The sequence below is a fragment of the Dendropsophus ebraccatus genome, chromosome 5 (assembly GCF_027789765.1).
Source record: "Dendropsophus ebraccatus isolate aDenEbr1 chromosome 5, aDenEbr1.pat, whole genome shotgun sequence".
NCBI lineage: Eukaryota > Metazoa > Chordata > Amphibia > Anura > Hylidae > Dendropsophus > Dendropsophus ebraccatus.
The window spans coordinates 141,626,727-141,639,527 of record NC_091458.1 but is presented as its reverse complement, the minus strand read 5'-3'; the positions used below and the strand labels follow the sequence as shown (position 1 = coordinate 141,639,527).

The 12,801-nt window shown below is 43.5% G+C and overlaps 1 protein-coding gene across 1 annotated transcript in view; it reads right to left on the bottom strand.

Moving 5' to 3' along the window:
- Nucleotides 1-9,119: 9,119 nt before the first annotated feature.
- IPO9 (importin 9) overlaps nucleotides 9,120-12,801 on the bottom strand; it is a 48,310-nt gene continuing 44,628 nt past the window's right edge. The window contains exon 24 of the mRNA XM_069971491.1: nucleotides 9,120-11,654. Within this exon, the coding sequence (XP_069827592.1) occupies nucleotides 11,544-11,654 (111 nt within the window). The 3' untranslated portion in view covers nucleotides 9,120-11,543. The remainder of the gene's footprint in view (nucleotides 11,655-12,801) is intronic.

Here is a 12,801-nt window from a genome sequence, read left to right as displayed (position 1 = left end):
GCTGGTATAGAGGGGTCTAATACTGACAGGTGACTCCTGCTGTGGTATAGAGGGGTCTAATACTGACAGGTGACTCCTGCTGCTGGTATAGAGGGGTCTAATACTGACAGGTGACTCCTGCTGCTGGTATAGTGGGGTCTAATACTGACAGGTGACTCCTGCTGCTGGTATAGAGGGGTCTAATGCTGACAGGTGACTCCTGCTGCTGGTATAGAGGGGTCTATTACTGACAGGTGACTCCTGCTGCTGGTATAGAGGGGTCTAATACTGACAGGTGACTCCTGCTGTGGTATAGAGGGGTCTATTACTGACAGGTGACTCCTGCTGCTGGTATAGAGGGGTCTAATACTGACAGGTGACTCCTGCTGTGGTATAGAGGGGTCTAATACTGACAGGTGACTCCTGCTGCTGGTATAGAGGGGTCTAATACTGACAGGTGACTCCTGCTGTGGTATAGAGGGGTCTAATACTGACATGTAAATCCTACTGCGGTATAGAGGGGTCTAATACTGACAGGTGACTCCTGCTGCTGGTATAGAGGGGTCTAATACTGACAGGTGACTCCTGCTGTGGTATAGAGGGGTCTAATACTGACAGGTGACTCCTGCTGCTGGTATAGAGGGGTCTAATACTGACAGGTGACTCCTGCTGTGGTATAGAGGGGTCTAATACTGACAAGTGACTCCTGCTGTGGTAGAGGGGTCTAATACTGACAGGTGACTCCTGCTGGTGGTATAGAGGGGTCTAATGCTGACAAGTGACTCCTGCTGTGGTAGAGGGGTCTAATACTGACAGGTGACTCCTGCTGGTGGTATAGAGGGGTCTAATGCTGACAAGTGACTCCTGCTGCTGGTATAGAGGGGTCTAATACAGACATGTAAATCCTACTGCGGTATAGTGGGGTCTAATGCTGACGTGTGGCTCTTGCTGCGGTATATTGGGGTCTTATACTGACAGGTGACTCCTGCTGCTGGTATAGTGGGGTCTTATACTGACAGGTGACTCCTGCAGCGGTATAGTGGGGTCTAATACTTGACAGGTGACTCCTGCAGCGGTATAGTGGGGTCTTATACTGACAGGTGACTCCTGCTGCAGTATAGTGGGGTCTAATGCTGACGTGTCAAGTCCTGCTGCGGTACATTGGGGTCTAATGCTGACATGTCAGTCTTGCTGCGCTATAGTGGGGTCTAATTCGGAATTATCTTAGAATGACCAATATGGAAAAAAGGTATCAGGGTAAGGCTAGGTTCACACTGCGTTTCTGCAATCCGTTTTTTTCATTCGTTTTTTGCAAAAAAAAAGGATGAAAAAAACAGATGCATTTGTGTGCATCCGTTTTGATCCGTTTTTCCATTGACTTCCACACAAAAGTAGTGTCTGTTTTGATCCATTTTTTTTTTATAATGGAAGTCGATGGAATAACGGATCAAAACGGATGCACAAAAAACGGATTAAAAAAACGGATTGCAAAAACGCAGATTACTGTTGGACAGTTCGTTCTAGTTTACATATATTAGTTGCATCCATTTCTGTTTTTTTTTCAAAGATATTGACCACAACTGATGTCACAACTGATGGCAAAAAGGCATCAGTTTACTTCAGTTTTTCTATCCTTTTTTCAGAAAAAAAATATCAGTTCCTATCATTTAATATCAGTTTCCATACGTTTACTTAATCAGTTTTCATCTTTTTTCCTCTTCAGCATTACAGGGGGCGATCTATATAGGGAGCAGCAGGACACCGGAGCCCTCTACTGTGGGCAGCAATACATGGGGGCATCTTCTACTATAGGGATGGGGAACCTTGGCTCTCCAGCTGTTGCAAAACTACAACTCCCATCATGCCTGGATATCCCAGACATGAGAGTTGTAGTTTCGCAGCAGCTGGAGAGGCAAGGTTCCCTACCCCTGTCCTATAGTGCTGAAATGTAGAGAAGATCCTGCTGCATGTAGCGTTCTGACGTGCGGTCTGTCTGTCGTTCCGGCGACATCAGTTGTAGAACGGATCATCTGAACTGTCTCATTGAAAACAATGGGATCAGTTCAGAGATGCGTTTCCCTCCGGTGATTCTCTACTGCACCGGAGGGAAACGCCGACGGATGGACGCATGTATGTAAACTAGGCCTTATCAGAGACAATCCCATGTAGTGTAAATGCACTTTGAGAAGCCATTGAATAAGGAGCGACATTCCAGAGTTCAATAAACATAATTAATTTGTAAAAATTCTTAGATCTGCCTGTAAATAGTAGTTGATTTCAGATAGAACTAAGTTTCCTATGAATATATTTCAAAAGTTTATGAACAGTAAACAGTATACTGTATTCTATACAATTCACAAAACAGTAACATGAGAACTCTTCCATATCATAGAAACTAGAGACAATTCACATTTTTCCTTGTGATATTTGAATTCAGCACATAAAAATCATTAAGAAATGGCTAATTTTATTTCGGAACCAAACAACTTTGGAAAATTTGTTGGCAAGTGTAATAGAAATACAGATACTCACCTCTCTCCATTCCTGCACCCTAACTTTGGGTCATCTTCACATGTGGCAAATTCTATACTGAAAATCCTGAAGAAATGACAGTAATAAAGGCCACTGACATGTGATGAGTAGAGGTGGGCGTGAGGGCAGAGAGTGGAGCATACTGGATGGATTCAACAGGAAAAAAGCTTTTTACTCATAAAAAAAATGACAAAAATCCTGCAAAAAGTGTCACTGTCAACAAATTATTTTTTTTTATATGTCAGAGGGACATGTCAAAAGTTTTGATCACTTCGGGTCAGAGTATTCACACTCATACAGAAAATGAGAACAACCAAGGACCAGTACCGATAGTGAAGACGGGCCAGGAGAAGACCGTGCAAAGGGTGGTCCACTCCCTGCTCTGTGTCAGCAAAATCAGCCGGGATTCATAGACCTTCATTCACTATCATTCCAAGCTTAAAGGGGTTATCCAGCGCTACAAAAACATGGCCACTTTCCCCCTACTGTTGTCTCCAGTTTAGGTGGAGTTTTAAAACTCAGTTCCATTGAAGTAAAGGGAGCTTAATTGCAATTGCACTGGATAACCCATTTAACTCCTCATTTGGCACTGAGCTGGAAGTGGACTGCACTTAGCGCGGTCTTCTCCCAGCTTGTTCTCATGACCAGTATGGGTCAACACTCAGATCCGGACCAATCAAAACTTTTGACAGCCTGAGAGCGATGGGTTTGCCAGCGCTGGTACGCCTCAGGGACAGGGTGTGTAGTGGCGTGATGACCGGACTAGGTGGTGGAGGCAGAGGATGAGGTTTCAGGATAATGCTAGACTCTCAGAGAAGATAGTGGTGTGACCTCTGTTGCTTCTTGCTGCCGCTGCAGCTCTCTCGGAAGGATGTTTATCCAGTAGGCAGTCACGTACATATACTGCCCCTGGCCATAGCTCAAACTCTAGACATCTGCACTTTGGTGCACCCGATGCGAGACAGAAAGCCAAGAGTTTGCAACCTTGTTCTGCAGGTATGCATGAACATAGAGAGAGAATAGCCTTGGTGGCAAAGATAATGGTTCTGTGGAATAGGGCATTAACCTCAGTTTATGTCCCCTTGTTTTTGTATTTAGTTTATTCTTAGTAACACACTCTTCCCCCTAGTTATAAGTCTATATACAGTCCAGAATCCCATTAGCTTTACCCACTGCCTGGCTGCACTGGTGACTCATTTTAAGGCTGTCAGGGATCACTGCCCCATGACCCTTCTCTGCAGAACTCTTTGCTAATACAGAACTGCTGATATAGTACTTAGAGAATTCGTCCTCACCAAGCGCATTATTTTACATTTGGAAACATTGAACTACAGTGTCCCTGGCAGTTTTGACCCACATGTTTATAGTGACGTCTTAGGAGTGCCAAGGGGGGTACCTGATAACTTCAAGGACCGGAACCAAGTCAAAGCTGGATTTGAATCACTTATCCCTATCATAATGAGAAACAAGAATGTAGATTGGATAAACTACACATATTACAATCAGCAGCAATTTATTAACTATACCTGAGAGGCATTCAAAGGAGTAGTAGAAAAGCTAGGTCCCACCTTTCAGAACTGTCTGGCCCTTGACACTCCTGGTTTAGAAAGGAGGAGTCTTTAAAATGATGATAGATACTTGTACATACAATCCTGATAACATGGGACCGGATTGCAGTATTGACCAAGGTGCAAGCGACTGTACCCACAATCTGTCCCCCCCCCCCCCTCAAACCGCTTGTACCTTCAGATAGTGCCTTTTAATCCATGATCTGTCCTGTGGTCCGTTCGGCAGGTGATGCAGCTATTGTCCTGAAAAACAACTTTTAAACTTGCAGCCCTGTGTCAAACTAGCGTGGCCTAGAGTGTCTGGACATTAGGCTGGCACAACCTCTCTGTCCCTCCTCTTCATCATAAGGAATGCTCCAGCCAGGTATTCTCCTATTCCTCCTAACACTACACAGGTGCCTTAATGATTCAGCCCATGTGCCGTGCTCACACAGGTGATGAATAGTAGAAAATCTGCCTGGAGCATTCCTAATGATAAGGAGGGTGGGGAGGAGGGACGGAGAGGTTGTGACAGCCTAATGCACAGACACTCTAGGCCAGTGATTTTCAACCTTTTTTGAGCCGCGGCACTTTTTATACTTAAAAAATCCCGGGACACACCACCAACCAAAATGGCACTAAAACAGTACATATTATACATATAGTTAATAATATAGATTCTAAATGTATTTATACTCAGTGTGAAACCTGGGCCTGTTTTCTTCTCCCCCCTGTGCTTCTCTCCACCATACTTCTCCCCCCTACTTCTCTCCTGTGCTTCTCTCCACCATACTTCTCCCCCCTGCTTCCCTCCTGTGCTTCTCTCCACCATACTTCTCCCCCTGCTTCTCCTCCCCATGCTTCTCTCCTGTGCTTCTCTCCCGTGCTTCTCTCCCCTATGCTTCTCTCCTGTGCTTATCTCCACCAAACTTCTCTACCCCTGCTTCTCTCCGCTGTTTCTCTCCCCCATCCCCATGTTTCTCTCCCCCGTTTCTCCCCCATCCCCAGGTTTCTCTCCCCCATTGTTTTCTCCTGTTTCACAGGGGCACCATAGTTTGGGGACTTTCCCCGCGGCACACCCGACCATGTGTCGCGGCACACTAGTTGAAAATCACTGCTCTAGGCCACACCAGTTTGACACAGGGCTGCAAGTTTAAAAGTTATCTGAAGGCACAAGCGGTTTGGGGGGGGTCAGATTGTGGGTACAGAGTCACTTTAACCTCTTAAGGACATATGACGTACCGGTACGTCATATGTCCGCACTTGCACTTCAAAGCGGGGCCGCGCGGCCAAAGTTGACAGCTGCCTCCGATTACCGGAGGCAACGTTTCCCTGGTGTCTAGTGGGGGAGATCGCTCCTCCGGGACCTTGTCCCGGAGGAGCGATCTCCGTTACTGATGCCGGCCGGGGACGCGTCCAAGATGGCGCCGTCCTCGGCTCGGCACTCGTTCGTTTTCGGCTGCAGCAGCCGAAAGCAAACGAGTGCCGATCTCATGGATCTCTGCAGCATATCTATGCTGCAGAGATCTCAATGAGAGATCACAGTGTATATACTAGAAGTCCCCCAGGGGGGCTTCTAGTATATGTGTAAAAAAAAAAAAAAAAAGTGTTGTTAATAGTAAAAAGCCCCCTCCCCTAATAAAAGTCTGAATCACCCCCCTTTTCCCAGGTTTTAAATAAAAGTAAACAAATAAATAAATAAATAAACATGTTTGGTATCGCCGCGTGCGTAATCGCCCGAACTATTAATTAATCACATTCCTGATCTCGTACGGTAAACGGCGTCAGCGCAAAAAAAATCCCAAAGTGCAAAATTGCGCATTTTTGGTCGCATCAAATCCAGAAAAAATGTAATAAAAAGCGATCAAAAAGTCGTATATGCGCAATCAAGGTACCGATAGAAAGATCACATCATGGCGCAAAAAATGACACCTCGCACAGCCCCATAGACCAAAGGATAAAAGCGCTATAAGCCTGGGAATGGAGCGATTTTAAGGAACGTATATTGGTTAACAACGGTTTGAATTTTTTACAGGCCATCAGATACAATATAAGTTATACATGTTATATATCGTTTTAATCGTAACATCTTGAGGAACATGCATAACAAGTCAGTTTTACCCCAGGGTGAATGGCGTAAAAACACATTTCCCCCAAATAAAAGAAATGCGTTTTTTTTTTTCAATTTCACCACACTTTGAATTTTTTTCTGGTTTCGCAGTGTACTTTATGCAAAAATTCAGCCTGTAATTGCAAAGTACAATTAGTGACGCAAAAAATAAGGGGTCATGTGGGTTTCTAGGTGGAAAAATGCAAGTGCTATGACCTTTTAAACACAAGGAGGAAAAACCGAAAACGTAAAAACGAAAATGGGCCATGTCCTTAAAGGGTTAAAAAGGACTGACTTGTAAACAGAACGAAAATAATATTCAGGGATAGATGACCCTTGGGACACATAATTTAGTTGAAATGAAGGGTTGGCAGAGAGCTTTGGCTCAAGTTGTGATAGCTGTTGTCTGTTCTACTTTTCCTTATTTTAATGCCATGTTTCATCAAAAAACTGCTCACTAAAACCACCAGATATCAGCCCACAGATGTTGGCACTGGAACCTGCAACCTATGAAGACGTGAACTACGAGAATATCTACACGCCTTTGAAACAATCTACAGTATATAGTTTCACAAACAACCCCCATAAGTATTATATACAGAAGTTTTTAGTTTTTTTTATAGGGACACAATAGTCTTCATAGTGGAAACTGTTGTGGAAATAAAGACAATTCTGTATATTACATTGTTAAAAATGGCCCCCATATCCTGATCCTGGACAACGCCTAAAGAAGACCTCAGAAAGTAGTCTGTTCATGAGTATAAGCTTTGTAATACAACCCACTGTGCAAACAGTCCACTAATTCCCCCCCCCCAGTGTGGTGGTATCCTCTCCCCTTTCTCATGCGGCTCCATGAGTCTAATGGAGTCTAATGGAGCATTATCACGAAGGGGTGGGCTAGTGCTAAGCATGTGAACTGGGCAGCATTTATATAAAATAAAAAATAAAAAAACTGTGCCACTGGCGTCCCCGGGAAGCAGCGATGTGCATGATGGTACTTTCGCTTTAAAATGAGTCACCAGTGCAACCAGGTGGTAGGGAAAGCTAATAGTACGCTGGGCTCTATAGCTAGAGGTATAACCAGTAGGAAAAGGGAGATTGTGATTCCGCTGTATAGAGCTCTACTGACATCACATTTGGAATACTTGTCCAGTTCTGGAGACCTCGCCTACAGAAAGATACTGATAACATAGAACGGGTCCAAAGACGGCTACAAAACGGTGGAGGATTTGAGGGATGAAACATATCGGGAAAGACTTAAAAGGATCTTTCCTCCAGGCTATACAGATTTAGGCCATGTTCACTCTTAGTATAACACCTGCCGTTCTGTGACCCGGCCGGATCACAGAACTGCCAGCGTTACTGAAGATCATCCCGGACGGTACTGCAGTACCGGTTGGATGATCTTCACTTCTGGTGAACTGACATGTCTTCTGCGGCCGCTATTCAATGAATGGCCGCTGCAGAAAGAGGATATGTGTTTTCTGTGCGGCCTGATGGAATCCCGTGTGTATGTGTATACGCTCCAGCCGGGATTCCATTCATTTGCATACAATGTATGTGTTGTATAAATCACGGCCGTTGTTGAAAATTGCAACAACGGCCATGATTTATACAACACATACGTTGTGTGAACATGGCCTTAGAAGGGAAAGGGAGAACATGAAGAAAACCTTTAGATACGTTACCGGAAGGAAGAAAGGAAAGGGGTGACATGATTCAAACCATTAAATGTGTTAAAGGACTAAGTATAGGGATAAGAGACAAGTAAGATCATGGGGGTCTGACCTCCGTGCTCCCGGGGATCTCTCTTTAAGGGACCTGGCTCCTTTTTTATGAATGGAGCTGTGGGACCCGGGGCTCAATAAATTCTCTATGAAGTCGAGGACAGCTGAGTGCTGTAGTCGGCTCTCAAAAGAAAACCTCTAATTCTATCTCATTCATTTGGTGTAAGTGTCCAGTGATAAAAAAAAAAAGTTAAGTGGCTTCACTAACAGCAGGAAACACTGCACACTCTGTCAGGTTTTTCTCTTTTATACATATAATGCAAACATGATGCATTTAAGATATTTGAAAATTTCATAAGTCGTTTCTAATAGTTTACAGAGTACAGTGTTCTGAATATCAGCAAATTTCCAGGATTTTACATACACAAGCAACTAAATAATTTCCGGGTGAAAAAAACAAAACAAAAAAACTGAATACTCTAGAGCTGGCGAAGAGGCACATGCCAAGAATTACCAAAAATTTCTACAAAAAAAAGTCCATGATGGCTCTTAGAGCAATATTTTACTAATGGTGTGATTTATTGTCATATATAGCAGAAGGAAAACAACAAGGAATTTACAGGCTCTTCACGCGTGACTTGGTTGGGATTTTGTTCGGGGATTTATTATTCTTAAACAAAAATACGTCTTAGCTCACTGACTGACAAGTCAGAAGGACCTGAAGTTGGGCACTTAAAGTGGTATTCTCATCTGGACATGCAATAAATGTCTAAAAGATGCAGGTCCTACATCTGGAACCAACACCTGTGTCAGGATCTCTAGAGCCCCATAAAGCCTGTCAGCATCAGCTGGAGATGGAAACAGCTTGCAGTACATTAAATTCAAGTGCAGATACATTAAGATTGCGGGGGGGAAAAAATCCAGTACTTATCAGCTGCTGTATGTCAGACATTTATAGATATGTAGGACATACAGCAGGTGATAAGTACTGGAACACTTGATTTGAAAGAAAACATTTTTTACTGGTGTTGCCCTTTAATACGTGTTTAGTAGAGATGAGCGAACTTCGAGCATGCTCGAGTCCATCCGAACCCGAACGTTCGGTATTTGATTAGCTGGGGCTGCTGAAGTTGGATAAAGCTCTAAGGTTGTCTGGAAAACATGGATACAGCTAATGACTATATCCATGTTTTCCACATAGCCTTAGGGCTTTATCCAACTTCAGCAGCCACCGCTAATCAAATGCCGAGCGATCGGGTTCGGATGGACTCGAACATGCTCGAGGTTCGCTCATCTCTACTGTTAAGCCATTTGTAAGATCATCTAATGTTAAAAATAAAGGTCTATTCTAATGATAAGAACCTTTTAGAGAAGGGAAACGTCTAATATAAACACACAGTACAATACAAAGGATGCAATGATCAAAGTAGTTTATAATATGCCGTTCATTTCGGCAGCATGTAACACTGTTCCCATTGTAAGTTTTGCTCAGCAAACAATACACAGGCATATCTTAGTTAACGGTACAAAATATTTGGGACCTTACATGATATAAATTATTCATAGATTTTATTTTCCATAAAAGGGTATTCCGCTGAAATTGATATTTCTTTTACACTTCTTACATAAAATGCATATAACTCTGTATAAAAACTTTATTGAAGAAAATGTAGGTTTTCAGGCTCCTATTAAAGTAGTATTTCACTCAAACATAACTTTTGATATGTTGCCGACCATGGTGAGACCAACAATTCATACTTGTTATCTATTCAGCCTTTTTCCCCCAGTTCTAAGCAGCTGCTTTCTGCTGAAGACACAAAAATCTGTGTGAGAGCTTTTCTCTCTGTCTCCTCCTCCTCCTCCTTCTGAGACGGCTGATATAAACAATTCACTGGCAGGCATTATCTGCAACAGTGTAGCTTTTCTGTAATGCCAGGAGGGTGAGTCACAGCGATTTCATCAGCAACCTGACCTCAGATTAACCCTCTCAGCAGTACAAAGTTGCAGATAAAGCCTGGCAGTTTACTTCAGCCATCTCAGAAGGGAGGAGGAGATAGAGGCTCACACACAGATTTGTTTCTTCAGCAGAAAGCAGGAGACTGAGAAGATAATAAGTATGGAAGGAATTGTTAGTCTCACCATGGGCAGCAACATATGATAAGTTATGTTTGAGTGGAATACCCCTTTAACTTCAACACAGCTTCTCTGCCCCCACCAGTGGCTGTGTTCGCAACTTCATGGATTCAGAAGCCCCTGGTCTCTATTCTGCCACACTAGTAATACTAAGCCTTCCCTAATGTCTAAGTTATTCTGATTAGGGATGGTCCGAACAGAGTTCGGATTGGGTTCGTACGTACCTGAACCCTCGGTAATGATTCCCGCTGTCTGCCCACCCGGAAAACTGGGATACAGCCATAGCCATAGGCTGTATCGACATCACATCTGAGAAAGCTGCCTGCGTTGGGAACATTGCAGCTGCTGCCCGCTTGCTCTGCTTCAGTGTGGCTGCAGTGCTACTGACACAGACAGCTTCACCAACTATAATGTCTATACTAATGCCAATAGCACTAGCGATATCTGTGCAAAGACCAGGGGCTTCTGAAGCCCTGCAGTTTTCTATACAGTCACTGGGGGCAGCAGAGGGGAGCATGTTGCCCTTTACTGCTGCCAGTTACTGAAAGCCTGAAAATTAACATTTTCTATAAGAAAGTTATTTTACAGAGTTACATAACTATGAAAAAAAATATTTTAAAAACTGTTTTGTCAGAATAACCCTTTAATGGCGAAAACCTCAATTGTCTTCAAATTCATGGTTTTTTTTGTGAAAGGTTATGCATGTATGAGCACACGATCAAGAGGACGACTGCTTTATTCATTGTTTATAGGTTCTCAGTTACTAGTAAAGCCCCGGCATTGGGTCAGGACAAGCAGAACTGATAGATCACTCCTCAGAATACCAATCGCTTTTACCAAAAATTTATATTTTAAGTTTTGCCGAAGAAAACTAAGTTGATCCAGCTAAATCCTCAAGGACTTTAGAGGAATCTTTATGCCATGACCAGATTTTCCTGATACATGCCTCCAAACAGTCCATCATTCTATAGCAGCAATAAAAACTGCAAAGTCGACTGTCCGGCTGCGGGTTGCTCCACCCGATTGACACTCTTTCCAGCCTGAGAGTAGGTGGCGGGCACCAAGTAGACTCGCCACTCAACAGCCTTGTGCCTTTTTACATTATTAATTCTATGCATCATAGTACAAGGCACCATGTACTTCTCAAATATAACTATGATAGAAAAAAAAAGTATTAACCACAGGAGCCAAAATAGCAGACATAGAACCAAAGTGCTAAATGTTGTGAACAGAGTTGCTGGTTACCGCTGACATCAGTCATTACACTGTAAGCTCATGAGTTATTCATGGCCATCCTCCTTGGCGCTCACAATTTGCCACCTTAATTCTATTATCTGGTAAAAGTTCATGGCAATCCAGTGGATGTCTGTCCGAATAGGATGAAAAGGAAACAGACCACGTCTACAAGGTTCCACAGTGGCTCCTCAAAAGAGAGGGGTCAGGTTCTCAGCTTATGCAAGTAGGTCCTGCCAGGAAGTATTGACTCTAATTTCTCATCTGACGAATGTCGACCGCTCATATACCGATGGACTGGAGGATCCGACGTTCATTGTCATTCAAGTGATTAGAGAACACAGAAAAACATGGCTGCTGGGCAAACTGCTGCAGAAATTCTGTCAAGTATGTCTAGAAAGTAAGAGCAGAGACAAGGGTGTAAGATTTAATGCACATAAAAATAAATGGAAAAAAAAATTATACGTCAGACTGCTGTAGTATCACCACAGCTCTATAAAAAGGCTTTTAGATGCTACTTTTGGGTAGTGTACCTCTTGGTGAGAAGTCGTTGACTGGCAGACATGGCCGCTACCTCTACATAGACATTTTGTTCCAGTTGACAGGGGGGCGGATGACATTATTAGACTAAAAAAATTAGGGTGGCTGCTCAAGGAACTGCCTGCCCCCACCATCTGGACTGTTCTGACCAAGGCATTAGGAGGCATTGGGTGCAGTGGTTATGTGAGGACACATGGCACTAATGGCATACAGGCTCTAGACAGCCCAGAGACCTCCACAGGATCGTTGCATCCACTGACACACATACATCATACGCAGTAAAGGGATTACTACAAACCCTGTCGCATACTTACTTCCCTAGCACTTTTCTAATGCTTGATCCACTTCAGTTTAGTTTAACTTGCTCCACTCTCTGCTTTCACTCACATTGCATATTGGCATAAATCAGACCCCAATACAGCGCACACAGGGGATAAGACCAGATACAGGCATGCACTGCTCTCCAGCTATTACAGCTGTCACAGAGACAAGTCAAAAGTTTTAATCAGTCGGGGTCTGAGTGTCCAGACCACAACCGATCAGTAGAAAGAGCTGGGAGAAGTCAGCACTCCCGGCTCTGTGTCACATGACCTGGATGGCTGCATAATATAAGTCTATGGGACTGTCCAGCTCACACAGACACAGAGTAGGAAGAGGAAAGCACGTCAGCGTGGTGAAATTGCAAAGAAAAAGTTATATAAATAGACAAAAATGACAAAAGCAGCAATAAAAAGGGATAAAATGTGCAGAAAATATCCAACAAAATTTCCTCTGCTTTCCCAGGTGGTAGAACAGAAAAAACTGGATCCCTGACCTCCACACTATTACCTAGGCTCGCACAAATATTTTATGCCTCAGGTCCCTGGATCCAGGTCTGCATATTAATTCATTTCAGTTTCCTGTGTACATGCTGGCTACATAAGTGATAGAGAGGAGAGGTCCAAGAATATTAAATAGTGTTTTACGGGAGGGGGGTTTCGGCAGATGTTCTGTCTTCCGC